Source organism: Tursiops truncatus, chromosome 19, assembly GCF_011762595.2.
Source record: "Tursiops truncatus isolate mTurTru1 chromosome 19, mTurTru1.mat.Y, whole genome shotgun sequence".
Classification (NCBI taxonomy): Eukaryota; Metazoa; Chordata; class Mammalia; order Artiodactyla; family Delphinidae; genus Tursiops; species Tursiops truncatus.
In genome coordinates, this window is record NC_047052.1 from 7,077,459 (window position 1) to 7,098,922 (window position 21,464).

The window sequence follows — 21,464 nt, forward strand, 5'->3', positions numbered from 1 at the left end:
ATAAATAGATAAATTCAATGAAATAATTTGAAAACAAAACTAAACAAAGCAAAACATGCCTTTGAAAGCATAAAGAAAAAGTTGCAGAAGCCGCATGAAACCATTCATAAATACCTTTTAAACTCATCGTGGTAGAATTCCGACTTGCAGGTTACCATCTCGCCCCCCTGGATGTCCTCACGACTTCTGACTCCCCCAAATACATACAGTTCCATGGCGACTCCACAGGCTACAGCTCCAAACCTGAAAGGCCACATAGGGCAGACTAGGTATTAGATTTACAACCCATGACCCGATTCCATAATTCCTCTTACGCTTGTTTCAGCTCTGCGCCATTCAACGTTTCACAAATACATGGGTCTTCCTTTTTCAGGAAATGGCTTATTAATTTAATGTTATATCAACCAAATGCCAAGTCAAATAAAAGATTAGCCGGAAAGAAGGGAAAAACAAAAGCCAGGTGAAGGGGGCTCTGCACAGTCCTTATCCAAGTTCTCTCACCTTCTCTCTTTCAGTGGACAGATAGCGGTCCACTGCTGGGTCCGTGTGTCATAACATTCCACAGACTCGAAGAGTTTTCCATACGATCCTCCACCCATGGCATAGATTTTCTTTTTCATAGCTGCATAGCAGCCAATCTGAAAGGAGAAAGCAACAGTGGGGGAGGCAACATTTATTATTAAAGTTGGGCGAGTAAATACCAGCTTGGCTAGAGAGCACTGGCAAATATCTGGAAAAGGATCTGACTTCTAATAGTAAGACTATGTATGGTGCCTTCCAATATTACAACAGAGGCTTTTAAAAATGAGAAGAGCAAGGTAATACACACACTGTTAATCCTCAGAAAAGGATTAACTCCATCTAATACTATTCCGCTAAGTGAGTAAATAATCCTAACTTTTAAAGAGGCTTCCCAGGCTCTCTGTTCTCACCACGATTTCAAGAGTCCCAGATGTGGACTCCTTGGAGCAAGACATCATTCAGTTCCTGCCCCAAGTAAGTCAGTCGAAAGGGCACAGACGGTGAGAGATCATATTATGAGTAAATCCCGGTACCCACGGTGTAAAATACCTAGGGCGCTGGACAAGGCTTTGGCCTGATGATGAAACTCCAGCCTCCACCAGGGAAAAGAAATACAGACGGAGCTGTAAACAGCTAACACGAGCCACTTGTTTTCATCCTACTCAGCAATGGCAGTTCTCTACCTATGGATTAATGTTTCTCCCCAGTCCCGCACAATGATTAAGAAAACAGGTTTGGGAGACCTGGTTCCTTCCTAGGTTAGTGCAGTCACAAAGCATTTATCAGGCGTGGGCCTCGGACACAGCAGCGCTGCCCAGAGCCCACTGCCAAGGTAAACGCTCTCACACACCGTTTCCTAGCTTGGTGTGTGGCTGGTAATAGTGAAGGCAAGCTACCCACAAAGACAGAATTCTATCATGTTAATTCTTTTAACACTATCAATTGTGTTAAAAGGCATACGTAGGAAATGAAGAAACATAACTTTAAAATCCAATTTGTGAATTAGTTATCACAAGATATCGTTCTCACCTTTCTAACCATGGTTAAAGCGGGTTGCTTTGTCCAGGTTTTAGAATAAATATCATAACATTCCATGGAAATTAGCTCTTTTTCACCATCTTCTCCACCTAAAACGTACAGCATCCCATCTATCTCCACAATTCCAAAGTTATGTCTTGCCTGAAAAGACATCAAAGATCTTTGTAGACAAAAGGCCAACTATCAGATTGAAAGCTGATATTCATACATTTAATAAATATTACAGATATTATTATATTCCAGCGTTCCAGCAAAGAAATACCAGGCTCAAAACCATCTCTCTCAAATATTTCTGATTTCCCTAGCAGCTCATTCTTCTATCACAATAGACAGAGAACCCAAGTCCAGGAATTTCCCGGAACAAGGGAACTACACACGTGGTGAATTCACTGGCAGAATCCTTACTTTTTACTCACAACAGCTCACGACAAGAAAGAGAACTATTACCGTGTGGCTCTGTAAAATGATCTTTGTACAGCAGTGGGCAGCAAGTGGTTCCCAGCTGACGTGTGAAGTCAAGTAAGATCCACGTCAACAGCACTGCCTGCGGCTGGAGAGGTGGGGGTGGGAGGGCGAGAGGCCCGGGCTAAGGCTGCCTGGAGCAACAGAACCTGATGTGTTTCACACTTATCCACTCACAGCACTTCCTGGGCGCCCAGCCCCACTCCAGCGCTGAAGGGAGAGCGCTGACCACACAAACGAAATGCGCTGCCATCATCAAAAAGCTTGTGCGAACCGTTGAGAAAGATCTAGTGTGTGAGGAGGTTCTACGTGGTATGGAGAGAAGGAAAGCAGGGGAGGGGGCAGGAGCGCTGAGAGGCCGGGGGAGGCCTCGCTGAGAAGGAGCCATAAGGACAAACACTGAAGGAAGCGAGCGGCGAGCCACGTGGGTACCTGGCAAAGGTCCCAAAGCAAGTGCACTCCTAGGAGGCTTCAGAAGGGGGACCGAGGGAAGGCACAGGGAGCAGAGCCGGGAGGGGGGCACGAGCGTACCAGGCAGGGGGGCTTGGCGAGGCTGCTACCTCTTTCCTTATACTCAAACGCAAAGCAAACAGAAGTGCTAAAGGGAAAAAAGAAACATCAGACAAATTACAAAAGCAGTATTTTACCTCGTTCATTGGTGGCAGTGCGGTCCATGTGTTTGCATCTGGGTCATACTTTTCTCCTGAGCTCAGGGTCTGCTTATTTTCGTCTTGGCCCCCAAATACAAACAAAAATCCTTCTGCAAAAAATCGAAGAAGACATGCAAGGAAGTTGAAATGTAAGTTTTCAACACCTATCTCTAGTCAAATACAAATGCCGTAAGGGCAGAGATAGGATGTGGAGATACCTTCTCTGACAACAACGGGTTCGAGATCTTACCAAGCCTGGGTGACAGAGCCAAATCTGTGAGTCACTCTGACCATTTCGCTTGCCTCGGGATCTCTGAGTGGATTCCCACTACCCTGCACCTTAAGAGGAAAACTGACACCACCCACCCGGTCAGCAAGTGACTTCGAGTTATCTCAGTTCATCTGTTCTGTTCCCCAGACTCTATTTAAAATAGTCTTCTTAAAGGAGAAGAAGCCAACAAGACACTATGGTAAAACTGAAGGGAAATGTGGGCCCTAGAGAGGTTACCATGCATGGAAACCATTTTGCTCTGAGGGCGTTTAGCAATCTGGGAAAAATGCAACCTTTCTCTTAATGGCTTTGAGGGGATGAAGAAGATAGAAATCTAAATCCCAGGCCCACAGACGGCGTGGCTTCTGGTAGGAAAGCCTCGCTGAAGTTCTAACCATCAGGATGAAGGCCAACCAGAATTAGAAGCCAGATTTAAATCTCCTTGCTTATCTAGGAAATCTCAAAATTGGAATTCGATTTACAGTAATTACAAATTAGTAGTGTTTTCAGGCAACTGGCAGAAAAAAACACAAAAGTTCTATGGCAGAAAGTATGTTTATCTAAGTTTTAGATTCTAACGTTCTAAGATTTTAAAACATCACATTATCCCTACAAATAATTATTATTATTATTTTTTTTTGCGGTACGTGGGCCTCTCACTGTTGTGGCCTCTCCCGTTGCGGAGCACAGGCTCCAGACGCGCAGGCTCAGCGGCCATGGCTCACGGGCCCAGGCTCACGCTCCACGGCATATGGGTTCCTCATGGACCGGGGCACAAACCCATGTCCCCTGCATTGGCAGGCGGACTCTCAACCACTGCGCCACCAGGGAAGCCCCCTACAAATAATTTTTAATAAAACAATCTTTGGCACTCAGCCAAAGATACTCAGGTATACAAAGAAACCAGACTCTATTAAGAAGAAACAGCAGAAGCAGACAATAGGGAGTAGTCTTGCAAAGATTCCAAATATTGGAGTAATCAGAAAGACAATAAAACAACAATGCTCACTATGTTTTAAAAAAGACAAATGTGAAGGTAACTCTAGAAGAAGGGACAAGAGAAGTGACATAGTAGATTTGAAAAAAAATTACAGAGAATTTCTAGGGAAAAAAAGATAAAAACAGATTAAATAAAAAATTCAATGGATGGATTTAAAGGCAGATCCATCACAGTTAAAGAGAGAATTCATTAAGTGCAAGATAAATCAAAAGAAATCACAGAGCAACATGGAGAAGCAAAAAGATGAAAAAGAAAACAAAAAGAAGGTAGAAGGCAGGGGCTGGAGCAGAAAGGTCTAGCCATGTTTGATCTGACTTCCAAAAGCAGAGAGACAGAGGAGAAGGAGCAAGGATGACATATGAAGACATAACAAACAAGAAGTTTCCAGATTTGATGAAAGGCCAAGCGACAGAGTCAAGATGCCCAACAGTCTCCAAATATGGTAAAATTTCAAATAAAATGTTGCCTAAGCACACTACAGTGAAATGGCAGAAAAATCAAGACAAAAAGAAAATCTTAAATACAGCCCAGAGAAAAGGCAGAACTTTAGATCTGACAACTGACTTAACAACAGGAATGACAGAAGTCAGTGGAAAAACATCTTCAATAATAGATGCCAACCTAAAATTCTATACCCAGCAAAAATATCCTTTAAGGATGAAGGCAAAATAATGACATCTTTAGACAAACAAATCTAAGAGTTTGCTACCACTAGACCCACATTAAAGGAAATTCAAAAGGATGAACTTCAGAGAGAAGGAAAATGGTCCTAGATGGAAAGTTTGAGGAGTAAGAGGGAAAAACAAAGAAAGCGGTAAATATGTGGATAAATCTAAATGAACACTATCTACAGATATGTGTATAAAACAGATAAACATATATATGTAAATAGTTACTTATAAATAACTATGTGTTTTAATACTGTAAGACTATGGAATATGAAAAATAAGAGTATAAATGTACTATTTATACTACTAGACTTTGTTAACAGTACAGGCTGTGGATTCAAAAGTGACCTTCAGGGGACTTCCCTGGTGGAGCAGTGGTTAAGACTCCGCACTCCCAATGCAGGGGGCCCGGGTTCGATCCCTGGTCAGGGAACTAGATCTCACATGTGTGCCACGACTAAGGAGCTGGCGAGCGGCAACTAAGGAGCCTGTGAGCAGCAACCAAGAAACCTACCTGCCACAACTAAGACCCAACGCAACCAAATAAATAAATAAGTAAATATTAAAAAAACAAAACAAAACAAACATAAAGTGACCTTCAAAGGAATGTAGACATAGAATATAACTTCTAACCTGGTAGAGAGGGAAAAAACCGAATGACAAAAAAGTCAATCAATTTTTTGAAAAAAGGCAAGAAAAGAAGAAACACAGAATGAGCTGGACAAATAGGAACTACTCAGTCATTTCACAACTTCAATGAATACAACTGGGCACAATTCCTCTCCTCATTGTTTCAAGTTTCTGAAACAACAACCTCTCTAGGAAATCTGAAAATCAGTGATATAGGAACCTTTGTGGTAGGTGTGCATGTGTGAAAATTATGCACATGTATACACATTATGGTAGGACAACTTAAGGAAGCTAATTTTAAGAAGGAACAGAGAAATCAGACCCACATCCTGTTACCTACACCACTCCATCCAGCTGATTATCACTGACAAAAACTTCAATAATTGTGCAACCTACGATTCCATTTCTATTCCATAGCTTTAGGTATATCTAAAATATGGTACAGTGTGGCATAGCTTAAAACTTTTAAGGTAATGTTTGTGGGCAAGCAGAGACTATAAACGAAGAGCTGCTAACAATAGTTAGAATGAAGTGAAACGGCACTTGCAGGATGAAGCCAGCAAGGCAAATCCAAGGTGAAGAGAAAGGCAGCAAGGACAGCCTTCCCCATCACCTCCTGGAGAGAAAGCTTTGAATAACGTTCCAAACTTGTAAACGTCAACCGAAACATACTTCCTGTCATAAAACAACTTGAAGCCAGAGCTAAGTTAAGCAGTATTTTCTCGAGTTGCATCTGAAATGCCTGCTTTTATGTGACGCTCTTATTTTGAATATAGTTACATGTTGCGATTCTACACTGCACAACTTTCCAAGATGAGAGGCTATCACGGCTCAAAGAAGTCCCGCGCCTCAGGTGTGATCATCCAGCTAACGGGTGGTAAGAGTCACTGAGTTTTGCTCTTCTATCAGCTAAGTCATCCAATAAAATGCTCCTCAAGTGACGTCTTAAAAACAGCTACGTATTTAAGATTTGGGAATGATAAGGACTGACGGAAGACACTCTTCTTACCATAGTCTTGGAAGCTAGAGCCACCCTAAGAGGGATAATAAAATTATTTCTTTAAAAGGTTTTGAGTCATTCTGCACAACTCTGAAATGACATTGCTTGATCCTGTGTTTAGGTAAACTTGGTGACAGCACGGTACCTGCTGAGAGGACTCCGTGGTTGATTCTCGGCATGCTTAAAGGGGCCAGTTCAATCCACAGCTGCCGATTAGGGTCATAAAGGGGGCACATACATCGCATCGCTGCTGTTGGCTTCCGCGAACTAAGGAGAGAGATAACTGATTAGTAGTTAGTATGTTTTATGTACTTCTGCTTATAATAACTAGGACTAGTTTTACTACGCTAAAGAATGTTCCAGACATTTAAAAAAATCTATTGCTATTAGGCTTTAGATACTGAAAAGTGTTATACATTTCTGTTTCCGTGGAAATCTCTCTTCCCTTACACCACCACCCATCAAACGGCTCACAGCCATGCTTACACTCTTTCCTCTCCGCCGACGGTCACGATGCACTCCGAGTAGCCCCGGGGCTTGAAGCTGGCGAGCATGGCCTCACCCTGCTGCGGCTGGCTGAGAGGGATGTTGCTGCACTCTTTGACAATCTCTCGGACTAACGGCTCATTCAGCATCTGCTCCCGTAAATAGCTCGAGTCCAACCCTGAAACCCACAGCGCTGACATGACATCCTTCATGTGGACCTGGAGGGCGGAAAGCACGGGGAGGAAAAATGGAGAATACGTTGTACATTTAGAATATACGTTTTCCCACTCCTGGAAGACTAAAATTGTTGACAGTCAGATTATCAACAGGCAAGTGGTAAGGGTCAGTACTGCTTGAATGTGTTTACGGCCCCTTTTCTTTCTACTTCCCTTGGCCTTGATAAATAAAAGTTTAACTTAAAAAAAACCATCACTTCAGATTTGTATTTGATGTATCCCTGCGAAGTTTTAAGCAACTTTCTTTAATGCCCTACAGGGTTCCCACAGCAACAGGAAAACTTAGAAGAACCCTGCTATGATTTGCCTTATTTCACATGCTTGGATGTGCTGTGAGTTACATCACATTTATAGAAACGTCATGTACAGGAATAGCTTGATACAATATGGTCAGCTAGATAATGAACATGTATCAACATTAACATTACAAGAAAAATCTGAAAAAGCCAAATTTCAAAAAAAAAATCCTGAGTACTATATAATCATTTCTTCAGTAATTACTGTTAAAAATTATCTAACATGTATAATGTGAATGATATACTTTAAAAAAAATATTCATGCATTTTACTTGTTTATTTTCCTTATTTATTTATTTATTTTTTGGCTGCGTCGGGTCATATTTGCAGCACGTGGGCTCTTTGTTGAGGCATGAGGGATCTTTTCATTATGGTATACAGTCTGCTAGGGTTTCTCTCTAGTTGCGGCATGTGGGCTTCTCCCCAGTTGTGGCGTGAGGGTTTTCTCTCTGTAGTTTGTGGCACGCGGGCTCTCTCATTGAGGCACGCGAGCTCACTACTTGTGGTGTGCGGACTTAGTTGCCCCGCGGCATGTGGGATCGTAGTTCTCCGACCAGGGATCGAACCCACGTCCCCTGCAGTGGAAGGCAGATTCTTTACCACTGGACCACCAGGGAAGTCCCTGAATGATATACTTTTCATACTCAATCATCAGATTTGAACCAACTGACTATAGCACTCTACGTACATAAGGTGACTAGTTTTTCTGGGCTTTGAAATTGCCATTGTAAGGTACACTCTTTTATACCCTGAGTAATAAAAGCCAACAGTCCTTACAGCACCAAGTTCAGGTTAACCACAGGATGAGGAACTGCCTCTTGTTTCCCAGCAGCCGTTCCATCTTATATGCCCTCATCACTTTAAGGCAAGAAGAGGGTCAGAGAGAAGATACTTCAGTGGTGGCAGCAAGGTGGAAACTCTTCTATCCCCTTTCCCAATCTACCCCACCAATGGGGAAAACAGAACACTAATTGTACTAAGGAGCTGAAGCTACGAATGTGGTTTCTAAGTGGACATGCTCATGGGCCTGCAGAATTTAAAAATTACAAGATAATCATTAAAATGTAAGCCAAGAGTTACTAAGAACAATTAACAATGCAATTATGCATTCTGAAAGCCACTCTGAAACCTAATATATTTCTTTATTTTGATATAGTAACTGGAGACTCTAGTATATAAACATTAGACTTAAAGCCTTGTGATTTAAAGGTGAGAGCTCCCTCCCCCAATGTATTAACAATGTGGATCTCAAGCCTGATATTCTCTAAGACCCTTCCTTCCTAGGCTGTCACTCCTAGAACCTTCCTATTTGGAACCTCATTGCCATGACAGCTCCGGAATGCTCTCCCACTTTCTCCTCCAGTGGTGCCAGTCACTCCAGGGAAAGCTCAGTGCCAGAATTCAGCCCTCTCCCAGAATTCCATTCTTTTCTCACCCCACTTCCTGCATCAGAGTCCCTGTAGGGGTTAGCCCACCATTGCAGAGGGAAGGATGCTGAAAGCTAGGATGAGGAGTATAGGGTGCATTTCTATACTCTTCAGCTTAACCTGAAATCCCTTTCCCCTGAATAACAACATTCAAAGGATATCATGTGACTTGTAAGTATTACTATTTTCATTGCTATATGATGAGTTACATGGACTTTGGTAGACTGGTCTGAACAACAAACTGCTTTAGTGAGGCTATAGGAAGATGTTTTCCAGGTTATGGTTTAGATCACAATCTTGTCAGTTTTTCAAGTTGGAGGAGAAAAATAAAACATCTAGAATTTGGATTAAAAATAAACAAACAAATGAATAAATAAGTGAAAAGGCAAAGTCAGAGCACGCTATAAAGTACGAGTACCTTTCTTATTTCTGTATCATGTGCTATCCATCGGATGACTGCTTCAAATACATATCGTTCATTGCCAACGTTTAACTTCTCAAGAGAAATCACTTCTTTAAGCTTTTGAGGACTCAGTTCTAGGAATTCCTCTGTGCTGCTGACATCTCGGAAGTGAGTCTCCAGGTATTCTGTGGCCAGGTAATGGACGTGGTGCAGGCAGTAGTGGAGTGCAAAGTCTCGGATTCCGATGCAGTTCTCGGCGGCAATGCAGCCTTCTAAGAACTCACAGCAGAGAGTTTTAAGATCCGTCAGCAGGAGCAGGTCTGCTGCCTGCACAACATCTTGGATGGTCTCTTCGCTCAGCCGGATCTGTAAGAATGATCATAGATAGTCTATGTTTGAATGTATATATTTAGAACGCAACCACTAATCTATCAGGCTGGACCATATGAAAGCTCCATTTGTAGGGGTCAAAGATGATTGAAAACTAGCAATTTCATACGGTTCAGCTTTGTTTTCAAGAATAGTCCGAGGGCACCAAGGCACCTGCGGACAACATAGGCAGCGCGTGGCTGATTAACTTTTCCCAGCTCTTCCCTTCCTTTACCGAGATGAACCACCAATATCCCTGCCAAGGTGAACTGTCCATGGGGCTCGCTTCTATACTTAGAGAAAAACCTCAAATGACTGAAATGCTTAGGAAATGGCAAGTTCCGCATGCTATGGCAAACTGAAGGCGATTTCTTTAAATGCTAGCACCTGAACTAATGAAAATCCTGCCTCCAAATACATTAAGTTCACTTCTTTGCCAAATGGTACGTGGGAGATACCACACGGACCCTTGAAGAGAGGGAGAGCCACACTGCCCAAGGGGCCTCATTCTGAACACCAAACATGGCACTTGGTGCAAAAGACACAATTTGGTCTCAAAGCTACTTTCTGGAATAAATCCCTAAGAAGATTTTTTTTTTTTTTTTTTTTTTTTGTGGTACGCGGGCCTCTCACTGTTGTGGCCTCTCCCGTTGCGGAGCACAGGCTTCGGACGCGCAGGCTCAGCGGCCATGGCTCACGGGCCCAGCCGCTCCGCGGCATGTGGGATCTTCCCGGACCGGGGCATGAACCCGTGTCCCCTGCATCGGCAGGTGGACTCTCAACCACTGCACCACCAGGGAAGCCCGATTTTTTTTTTTTTTTTTAATCATTGTGAACATTTACTTCCCCTTAATTTTCTTCAATTTCTTGACTGATGCTTCTTCCTCCAACCACTTCACAGTTTTTCTACGCAACAGTAAGGCAACATCAAGAAACAGGCCCCTAAAATACTGTCACAATCACGAACGGTCCAGACTCTCCAAAAGAATGGGTATTTATCCTCCATTAGGAAGTGTTAAGGAGAGATTTCACAGTGAAGTGCAGCAAGAAACATTTTACCACAATTTGCACATTCTGTACCATAGTTTCCAATGCAAGCCTGAACATGAATACACTCCTCTAACTTGTTATAACTGCCACTGAACTGATTTTACAAGTTAGATAAGAGTTTGGACCTAAGCCTGGTTTTGAGCATTGCCAGTATTTTAAGGGCTGTCCCCAAATTGGTTTAAATTCATTTATTTTTAATAATCATACACATAACCTTATTTCCACACACCCACCACCCAGTGTTCAGAGAAAAGAGAAAGTGATAACATCATGAAATGAAATAAAAAAACTTCAAAGAGGATGACGATCACCGAGTTTGACTCTGGACAGAATGAACATATTTAGAGAAAGTAAGCAGTACACTCAGAATACTTATGTAGGAGACAGAGCCTTTACAAAAGGAAAATTAAAAGAAGAATGAGGAAGAAGGAACAAAGGAGAGAGCAGGATGTGAGCCCTCAAAAGGAGTAAAGATAAAACGTACTCTTGCGTAATGAGATGTGACGCACATGAACTTCTTCCTAATTCACACCCAAGGTTATCCTTAAGAGTCCTCATGCTATACACTTTAAATCACATCAACAGGGGAGTAGTGGGGTGGAAGAGGGCAAAGAAAGGGAAAGGACCCCTAGCCACTGATCACTTTCTTCCTTGGCTTTCATGAAATCCCCAGAAATATAAATGGGTACAGAGACTAAAGGGAAATCAGAAAGAAAGAATGTGGGGGAACAGGGATGTTGGTCCTCCTGAGGCAACAGGACGGAGGCGTCATGAGTATGATGCACGTGCCTGTCCCTGGTGTGAATCTCGAAGTCTTTATTTCTACAAAATAATCCCCACCGCCCAAGGAGGCTCCCAAGTCCATGCTGTGGAGACAGAACGAGTTCCCCGATAGTGTGGGTACAAAGCAAGGCTGGAATGAAGATTTAAAAAACAAAAAGACAGCAGTGAAGGGAGCATCCCATGTTCCTCATGTCTCAGACTGGAAGGTGGAGCTCAGGACGGTAGAAACAAAACTTGGGATTTGGGTAAGATCTTACTTAGTCTGCTTTTCCTTCAAGGGCAGAACCCCGGAAGAACACCCTTGGGTGCCATGTCCAGGAGGAGACCCAAGTCAAGCACACAGTGACAGAAGATGGAGATGGCGGTGTTGCTCAGTCACAGAGTGGATGAAGGAGACCCTCACCCTGAGCTTGAGGAGCCTCTACTCAGTCCTCCTTCCTCTGTGTCTCATCATACCTGCCCACTGAAGATGTAATCCAGGATCTCTCTCATAACCATTACCGATATCCCTTCAAGTTCAATCTTATAGGTTGATCCATCATCTTTTGGAGGATTATAGTTTAACTTTGTCCTAAGAAAGGGAAAAAACATGTAAAATTTCTATGAAAGAACAGAAATAGCTGGAAATATTTATGCACTAAATACTCTATAAAGTATATGATACGTATCCATATATGAATCACACCTAAAACATTTCGTTTGTTAACTTTAGAGCAACATATTTTTTATGACTTTTAACTACAAAGCATTTGTTCCAGGATTCAGAGTGCTACCTCTTAAAAAAAACAAACGAAACAGACAACCAAACCACTAAGGTCCATGTGAGCAAGGATCTCTACTTCACCTTGGGAACCCTAGGCCCTTTAGGCTTATTTTTTTCCCTGTATTTAATTATCCAATTATTTTCAGTAATGTAACAAGGACCCCACAAACCTACCACCCAAAACAAAAGCTAGGACCCTGACGATAACCTGCTTCTAACCAAATGGTCCTCGCCACCAATTCATTCCTCTGCTTCCCCATCTGAAGTAACTATTATCCTAAATCCCACCTATATTCAATTTTCTCTTGCTTTCTTTTTTATTTTTGTATCCATGAAATATATGTAACCTATAACATATATAGATTTATTGATAATCAATGTATACATATAATTTTAAGTTTTTAATTTTATAAAAGTGTTTCATGCTGTCTGTAATCTTCTGGGGCTAACTTTTTTCATTTGATATTATATTGCTGAGTTATTCCTCTTGCTGCATATCACACGCGTTCTTTTGCTCTTTCTGCTGTATAGTATGCCACGTTCCTGTTGATGAGCCCCTGGGCTGGGGCTCCAGGTTTTTGGTATTGTGAACAGTACTGCTATGACTATCCTTGTATATGTCTCCTTTTGTGATACGCAAAAGAATTTCTCTTGGGTGTATCCCTGGGAGTAGAATTAAGCTACTTTCTTCTCCAAAGTATGAGCTAATACTCAATTATTCTCCAAAGTAGCTGGAGCAGTTTTTAGCCTCATCTGGTATATGTAAGGGGATGTGTGGACCCACAAAGTCTATGACATCTATCTCTGTCCCACTTCCTAATCCTCCAATGCACGATCCAGTGAGAGAAGTATGGTCTCCGGTGGTGGTTGTGACCTGCCTTCCCCTCATTACCCAGGTGCTAAACAGCTCTTCAAAGGTCTGTAGCCCCCTGTGTTTCCTCTTCTGTGAAACACATGTCCAGTTCAAGTCTCTCTCTTTTTTATTCATTCATTCATTCATTTATTTATGGCTGCGTTGGGTCTTGCTGCACGCGGGATTTCTCTAGTTGCAGCGAGCAGGGGCTATTCTTTGTTGCAGTGTGCAGGCTTCTCATCGTGGTGGCTTCTCTTGTTGCAGAGCAGGGGCTCTAGGTGCGCGGGCTTCAGTAGTTGTGGCACAAGGGCTCAGCAGTTGTGGCTCGCGGACTCTAGGGTGCAGGCTCAGTAGTTGTGGTGCACAGGCTTAGTAGCTCCGCCGCATGTGGGATCTTCCCGGACCAGAGCTCGAACCCGTGTCCTCTGCATTGGCAGGCAGATTCTTAACCACTGTGCCACCAGGGAAGTCCCTCAAGTCTCATTTTTAATTGAGCTAATCACTCTCCTCATATTGAGGTGTAGGCGTTTTTTGTTATCTTCTTGATATCAAACCTTTGGCAGACTTGACACTTTTTTTTTAAGGTGATGAACAATGTGAAGAATAATTTTTCACAGTCAACACTTTTTGTGCCTTGTTTAAGAACAGGTACTTTACCCAAGTTCTAAAAGATATTCCTAATTTAGCAGCGAGGGAAGCTCAGACACAACCTAAGTTGCATTTAATTACCCCAAGGCTCGGAATTGGTAGGATGAGGAAGCTGTGGAAGGAGGGGTGAAGGATGAGCTAGTTACAGAAGAAGAGACTGACAAAGTCTTAGGAAATAGGTGAGTTCCCAGATCCTTGCTCCACATAGATACACGACTCCTCTGCCCTGTTTAGTAAGGCTCCCCAGCTCCAGTGGAAGATAAGTAACGTGCTCTGGAGAGTGTGAGATGGAGCGGGCGTCTCTGGACAGGCGGGTAGCAGGCACATCTGAGGGTAGGTGCACTGCACCAAAAACTGAGAGAGTCAAGAGAGTGTCTACATATTGAATGCTGAGATCAGCAGTCTTTTTTCTCAATTTTGCTCCTAAAATTACTGAAAGCCAGGCCTACATCCTCCAGGTGAGAACCTGATGACTCTTCTGGAGGATTTGATCAGCCCCAAAGGAAAGGTCTAAAGACATGGGCACAGATCTGCCTCAAGAAAATGACCCAGGTGGACCATGCAACAATGAAATCCACTGTCACTAAGCCAACCTATGGGCTCTGAGCTTCCCACGCACTGTGGGGAGCACTTCTGAAACTTCTTCACTTCGCACCACACGCAGAAAATGTAATATGACCCTGGGGTAAACAGATGAGGCTGTGTGCAGGGCCAGGGGGATTCAGCCTCCCCAGATGCTGCCCTGCCACTTGGAGGGCTGACACCATCATTATCTTCACACATTATAACATCTTTTTTGGGGGGGGCACATGGGTTAAGAAACTCTGCTTTAGAGCCCCACTCTTAAAACTGAGCAACTCAACAGATGCCTAACAAAGAAGAAAGACAGAAACCAAAACCAGCAGAAAAAAAGTCAACTTGTAGGAAGTACAGATCTCACGCAAGATGAAAAGTCAAGGAAAAAAGAAAACCTCTCATTAACATTCCCAGAGAGAAAAAAGAGGATGTTGTGCTTGTGAAACAAGAATAGGATGCTCTAAAAGGGAACATTCAGAGAACAACAACAACATTTTAAAGACAACAAAAAAAAAAAATTTTTTAATGTAATGTCAAAATTAAAATTTGTAGAAGTCATAGACTTGTAGGCTTCAAGTCGTAGAACTTGTAGACCTCAAGTCTGCCAAGAAAGCAAAAAAGACAAAGGTAGAAAATAGGAGACACAAGGTAAGAAGACTGGAAGATCAGTCCGGAAGGTTGAACATCTGAAAAACAGGAATGCCCGTGCCCAAAAAAAAAAAAAAAACAAAAAGAGAATATTATCAAGTAAATGCTCATAACAAGGGATAAAAATATGCCTTTCCAAGGCATGTCATCATAATACTTCAGAATACTGGAAACAGAAAAATTTGTAAAAGCTTCCAGAAAGAAAAACAGGTTACACAGAAAGGAATGGGTATCAGAACGGCTTCATACTTCCAAATGGAACTTTAATAGCAGTGTGGAAATGACTTCAAAATTCTGAAGGAAAATTATTTTCAACCTAGATTTTTATAGCCAGCCAAACTACTCATCAAATATCAGGACAGAATAGACATTTTCAGCTATACAAACTCTCAAAATAATTGATCTTCCATGCAGCCCTTCTCAGAATGCTGTTGGAAAAAACTGACCCAACAAAGAGGAAGATTCTGGACTAAAAAAAGACATGATCCAACACAGAAAAGCAGGGAAAGGAATGGTGAAGAATGACCCTAAGGTCACAGCTCTGCACCAGCAGAAGGAAAGCTGGTTCATTCTGGTACAGCAGGATGCCTCAGCAGGCCTTAGGAGAGCAAAACTGATGGAATATATAACATATGTTTCAGACAACTTTGTTTCCCCCCTATATTCTGTATCTGCTATTCCTACCTCTACAGTTTCTATAGAACTAATAATTTTACTCAAAAGGCATTTCTTTTCTGCTTGCTGCACCCTAGGTGTACCTATATGACTGACACTTTGACTAAAAGTGAAGAAAAAAACTTCAGTCAGTTCTCAGTCAAGAGAGAAAAATAACGTAAGTAGTAAGAATAACACCTAAATCATTAATATTTGGCTCTGAAATCTATCGTATGCAGACACATCCTCCAGGAATGTTTCACTCAGGATGTCATGACTATTTGTATTTCTTAGTCACCGCGCTGGTTATCAACATATTGCCTCTGAGCTCCAAGTCCACCCTTTTTGCATGCTCTGTGAAAATGGCTCTGAGCCTTTCCAACAGTTTTTCTGCGTTAACTGGTATGATGTTAAGCTTCTCAGTGGAGGGTGCTGGAAAGGCACTGAAGGAGGAGAGAGTTTTGCTGCCAGGCTCTGGTTCTGCAGCTGGATAGGCTCCCGCAGTGCACAGCTGCCAGCAGCACCCTGCAGCTTTCCCTGGAACTCCCAGAGGCAGTTTTGCAGTCGACTGTTTCTGGGGAGACACCTCCCTGTGAACAGCTTTCCCAGACACCTTAAAGGACAGATTTCTGGCAAGTTCCAGAGGGCTGATTTCAAGCAAATTCTACCAGTGTGGCTTCTCTGCCATGAGGTGAGCTGTGGCTGTGTGCTGTCCAATAAAGTCTGGATCTCAGCCCTGGGTACACCAGCTATTCCTTTAATTTTTAGAGTTTACTTCTTATTAGCCAATCCCTTATTACTCTAATCTCTTGCTGCAGTTAAAAATTCTTTATATTAAACTCTCCTTGTTCAAATTACTATGTGGTTTCTTTCTCCTGACTAGATACAGACGAGTCTTGCACCTATTTAAAGGCAGTAGCTCTAAAACGTGTTCAGAGAGAGGGGCACCACCTAGAATTCAAGTTGTTCAAACAAGAGCTGGCTGTGCCTGCCCATGGGCTGTGGACAGTGCAGGAGGAGGGGGACCAGGCTGACGGGGAAAGGGGTTACAAAGAGACCGTGCAGTGTGTCCCCTTTTTATTTTTCAACCATGCGACTGGATTTTTTTTTAAAAGATGACTATACAGTCATCTCTTGGTATCCTCGAGGGACTGATTCCAGGACCCACACGGATACCAAAGTCTGCAGATGCGCAAGTCCAGTAGTCCACCCCCCGTATCCTCACCCACAGACTCAACCAACCATAGATCGTGTACAGCTGACCCTTGAAAAACATGGATTTGAACTGTATGGGTCCACTTATACGTGGATTTTTTCCCCAATTAATCTGTGTATAAGTAAACCCGTGCAATATTGAAAAACACCTGTGCATATGTGGATCTGTGCAGTTCAAACCCATGCTGTTCATGGATCAACTGTACTATCTCATGTTTTCACAATGAAAAATGCTTCCTTTTAAAGAGTATGGTTTTCTTTCAGCAGATGGCAGGGTACAGACAATGGCTAAGAGGACAGAAAAAAAGACTCCTTTAAATATGAGCATTCACCATTTCAGATCCATAAAGTCTGACCCTTTTTAAAGCCCATGAAAAATGAATCACTGTACTCTTGAAGTCTCTAAATGTCTTGAGGGTTAAATTATAAAACCTTATTTTCATTACGGTTTAAATTCAGATCCCAAGCTTCCCATCTTTCGGTCCCACTTCTGATCTCGCCCTCATGCCGTCTGCGCATGTCCAATTCCTGCCATCTTCTTAGGAGCTGTTCGAATGCCGGCCTGGCAGTGGCTCCCCTTCACCTGCCCTACCCCAGGCTCCATCTCCGCCCTCACTGCCCTGCGGGTGAAAAGAATTCCTCATGTTATCAATTTCCCCAGCACTTGATATTGTGGGATCATCAGGTCCTGTCTTGTATGATGGTATTTATGTACAAAGCCCCTTTCCTCTCTCCTTTATTAACCTCAAGTTCCTTGGGGTCAGAGTCCTCTTTATCACTATAACCCTACAATGTAGCCTGTCAGTTTACGAAGAATAGATGTTCAATAATGATTTGTAAAATAAGTTTTTGAATTAACAGCAGTCTTTAAATATCTGAAGAGCTGTCACAGGAGATGTTTTTCCTGCAGGATCTCAGGTACAGTGAAGCAGAGCTAGAATCAATACAAGGAAGAACTTCCTAATAGTTTCATGCATTCAATGTTGAAAGGTCTGAAGCACAGAGCTTCTCAAGCTTTCAGAAGGTCCGTGGTGGGAGCTGAGTTTCTGCATTGGTAACACTCTCAGTGACGCAGACCCCTCCAGACCTCTCTGAGTAGCAAGGGGTTAAGTGATGCTTCTCAAAGTATCCATGTGTGTTTTTGTATTTCTAACCCATCTCAGATGAATCTTTTGTAAAATACGATAAAAATGTAATGGGGATGAAGTGTACAGCACGGTGCCTAGTTAATAATACTGTACTGAATACCTGAAAGTTGCTAAGAGAGCAGATCTTCAAAGTTCTCACCATAAGAAAAAAAATTTTGTAACTACGTGTGGTGACAGATGTTAACTAGACTTACTGTGGTGACTCTTCTGTAATATACACAAATATTAAATCATTATGTTGTACACCCTGAAACTAATATAATGTTCTATGTCAATTATACCTTAATAAAAAAGGAATGAGTTATTAAAAAACAAAATTTAAAAGACATAAAATACAGGCCCCAATTCTTTTTTTTTTTTGCGGTACGCGGGCCCCTCACTGTTGTGGCCTCTCCCGTTGCGGAGCACAGGCTCTGGATGCGCAGGCTCAGCGGCCATGGCTCACGGGCCCAGCCGCTCCGCGGCATGTTGGATCTTCCCAGACCGGGGCACGAACCCACATCCCCCTGCATCGGCAGGCGGACTCCCAATCACTGCGCCACCAGGGAAGCCCCCCAATTCTTTTTTAAATTTTTTTTTTTTTTTTTGGTTGCGCTGACCAGGGATTGAACCTGGGCCACGGCAATGAAAGCGCAGAGTCCCAACCACTGGACCACCAGGGAATTCCTGTGGCCCCAACTCTTTTATTATTAGATTCAACGGACATAAAATTATTCTGTCAAACTGCTACAAGAGTTTCTAACTTTTACTCTCCGTGTGTACTTATATTATCATGGCCAGGTGACAATTCACAGACCATCACCAGCCTGCAGGTGACGTCTCAGGAGGCTGATATCCATCCGTCTGTCAGGAACATAGTGAAAGTTGGCCGTTAGCCCTTATCTGTCTTAGACAGGAAGAGTCACTCAGACCTGCTGTGAAACTGTCTTCCTTCACAGCCTGCTGTCATTTGCAGTTACTTCCTTCTTTCACTTCTTTCTATTTTTTAAAATTTTTTATTCGAAGTATAGTCGATTTATAGTGATCCAATATTTTTATAAGACTTTTTTTTTTTTTTTGGCCTTGCCGTGGGGCATGCAGGATCTTAGTTCCCTGACCAGGGATCTTACCCCCACTCCCTGCATTGGAAGCACGGAGTCGTAACCACTGGACCACCAGGGAAGTTCCTCTTGCTTTCACTGCCTGGATACTTGCCATCCCTTTCTCATTTACAAACCTGGACTTGTTTTCCCTCTTCTTGTCTTCACTTCCCCCTCCCCCATTCCCCAATTAAATCTCTATATCCCTTCACTTTTTGTTGCATTCTGTTTCACATTTCTTTCCTCCAGTAAATACCCTGATTTTCCCAATATCTACCAACACATTTTCTCTGTATTTTCCCTTTTTTAATCTAGAATTTTCTCACCTTGAACATCATTTCTATCTTCTCTGCCACATATAACTGAGAATTCAATGAACTGGACTGAATGAGTTAATGAATTAAAAAAAAAAACTAAGCCAAAGGGTTAATAACCAATAGTTTTGTTTCTAAAGTTAGTCCATATATATCAGGAAGTAAATCAACTCTTCTGTTTCCTTTCTTATTTTAATTAAAGTATAGTTGATGTACAATGCTATATAAGTTCCAGGTATACGATATAGTGACTCACAATTTTTAAAGGTTATACTCCATTTATAATTACTATAGAATACTGGCTATATTCCCCGTGTTGTACAATATATCCTTGCAGCTTATTTTATGCATAACAGTTTGTACCTCTTAATCTCCTACCCTAATATTGCCCCTCTCCCTCTTCTTTTCTGTTTTGTATCTCCACCCCAGGAAGATATAGAGTCATATATAAATTTATTGGAAGTCACAAAATCCTTGTTTTTATTATTATTATGTGATGTCAATTTACAAACTCTCTCCTAGAAACTGCCGTAGACTTAAAACATCACTTTGAGAATTTCATAACGCTCTTTGAAAAAACTAGAAATAATGGGGAACATTGTAAGATTGGGCCTCCAGCGTTCAGATATAAATATCCATGCCTATCACATTCTTCCCCAGTTTTCTGTTTCTAGGGCAAAACATTCCCCCCGCCTCTGCCCCTGTTCTCTCATTTGTAAAAAGAAGAGGTTAAATAAGGTGATCTGAGGGCTTCCCTACCCCTGAGCACTTCTGGGCTAAACTGCTGAAACACACCAAAAAGTTAGGCAGAGACTCAGCTCTGGAGACACACATTCTGTTGAGTCCTAGAGGATAAAGTCCAGCCAACTCAATCAGTTTCATAGGATTTACAATATGCCTTCTGTGGGTGATGCAGTGCAAGTTCATTTTCCCTCCTATCACCTACCCTCTGGGCAAGCATTTATTTTCTGTTCTATTAAACTTAAACACAAGTGAAACAAAATCACTTTTTCTTTCTCTTGACAACACTGGAAAGACGTTTTATAAGAAAAAAGCTGTTGGCTAATAAAGAAGCTGGCATGATTCAAAGTTTTACATCCATGAAAGAGGTCTACGACTTTTAAAAAAGTGTAACAGAGCAAAGTCCTCTGCTGGTTGTATACTATCCTCTTCTAACTGGCTTCCCATTGCTGGAAAAGTCCGGTGTGTCTAAACGTCATAACAAACACCCCAGGTAATCAGTCCTGGTCCTCCTCCTCACGGGAGACGTTACTGAACGGGATCTGATATAACAGTGACACAGAAGACATCTAAGTGACTTTTCCTCCCCCGGGACGCAAAAGCTTGTCTCCAATAAAAGCAAGGAAACCTCCTCAAATAGGATGCAAGAGAATGTAATGCTCAAGGAGTCAAGCTTTACAGAAGCTCCAGGGAAATTCAGGGGCATTACTCACATGGTTTCAAATGATTCATGTCACCTCAACCTGGGTAGCTCTCAAGAGCAGAGGGGCGTGGGCTCAGCACTGCATTTGCCCACTGAGGCCCAACTAATGATGTCTGCTCCTGTGGGGAGCCTGTTTTACAAATGCCCCCTCCTCCGTTTTTTGTCTTCGTGAGCTCCTAAAAACCACACCAAAAAAGGATCTTTAGGGCACAGGAATTTCAGGGCAGTGACACTAGTCAGTATGTTACTACGACGGTGGATACATGTCATTATGCATCTGTCCAAACCCACAAAATATACACCAAGAGTGAACCCCAACGTAAACTATGGACCCTGGGGGATGGTGTTATCAATGGAGCATCATCAGCTGTAACAAAGGCTCCCCTCTGGTGGGCGATGCTGAGCATGGAGGAGGCTACACGTGTTCTGTTTGGCGTTTTGTTGACTATTTAAAAATATATATTTATTAAATATATTTCTTTTTAAGTTCTCAAAGCTTCAGACCATCTTTCATCTAGCCCACGAGGTACTTGAGTGTAGACATTACAGTGTACAGCAGTGACTTTTCTCTCTGCGGGTCTATTCTTCCCTTTTCTTGAAAGTGAAAAGGTTCACATATCTGAAGAGCCCCGCCTAACTCTACTCGTGTAATGCGTTGGTTTGGCTGCTTATTGCATCTTCAGTCATTACCCCCTGTGGCTTACTCAGTATTTTAAATGGATGAGTCGTGTTTCCCTACCAGATCATTATGGGTGAGCAGTAAGTAATAAATAAAGAACATCTGTATTGAATAGTACTCAATGCAGTTCTTGGTTTTGCACAGAAGGAGGA

The 21,464-nt window shown here is 42.4% G+C and overlaps 1 protein-coding gene across 13 annotated transcripts in view; it reads right to left on the bottom strand.

Moving 5' to 3' along the window:
* The window catches only part of GAN (gigaxonin), a 90,548-nt gene that overhangs the window by 46,781 nt on the left and 22,303 nt on the right, over window positions 1-21,464 (bottom strand). For all 13 annotated transcript variants that reach the window (XR_012328151.1, XR_012328153.1, XR_004523268.2 and 10 more), the window contains exons 2-9: window positions 11,748-11,862; window positions 9,105-9,455; window positions 6,728-6,945; window positions 6,387-6,508; window positions 2,670-2,782; window positions 1,552-1,701; window positions 502-638; window positions 115-243 (exon numbers count right to left, since the gene is read on the bottom strand). Coding sequence is in view for 8 of the 13 variants with exons in the window: in XM_073796438.1 (XP_073652539.1) it covers window positions 115-243; window positions 502-638; window positions 1,552-1,701; window positions 2,670-2,782; window positions 6,387-6,508; window positions 6,728-6,945; window positions 9,105-9,455; window positions 11,748-11,862 (1,335 nt within the window). In the remaining 5 variants the exon portion in view is untranslated. The remainder of the gene's footprint in view (window positions 1-114; window positions 244-501; window positions 639-1,551; window positions 1,702-2,669; window positions 2,783-6,386; window positions 6,509-6,727; window positions 6,946-9,104; window positions 9,456-11,747; window positions 11,863-21,464) is intronic.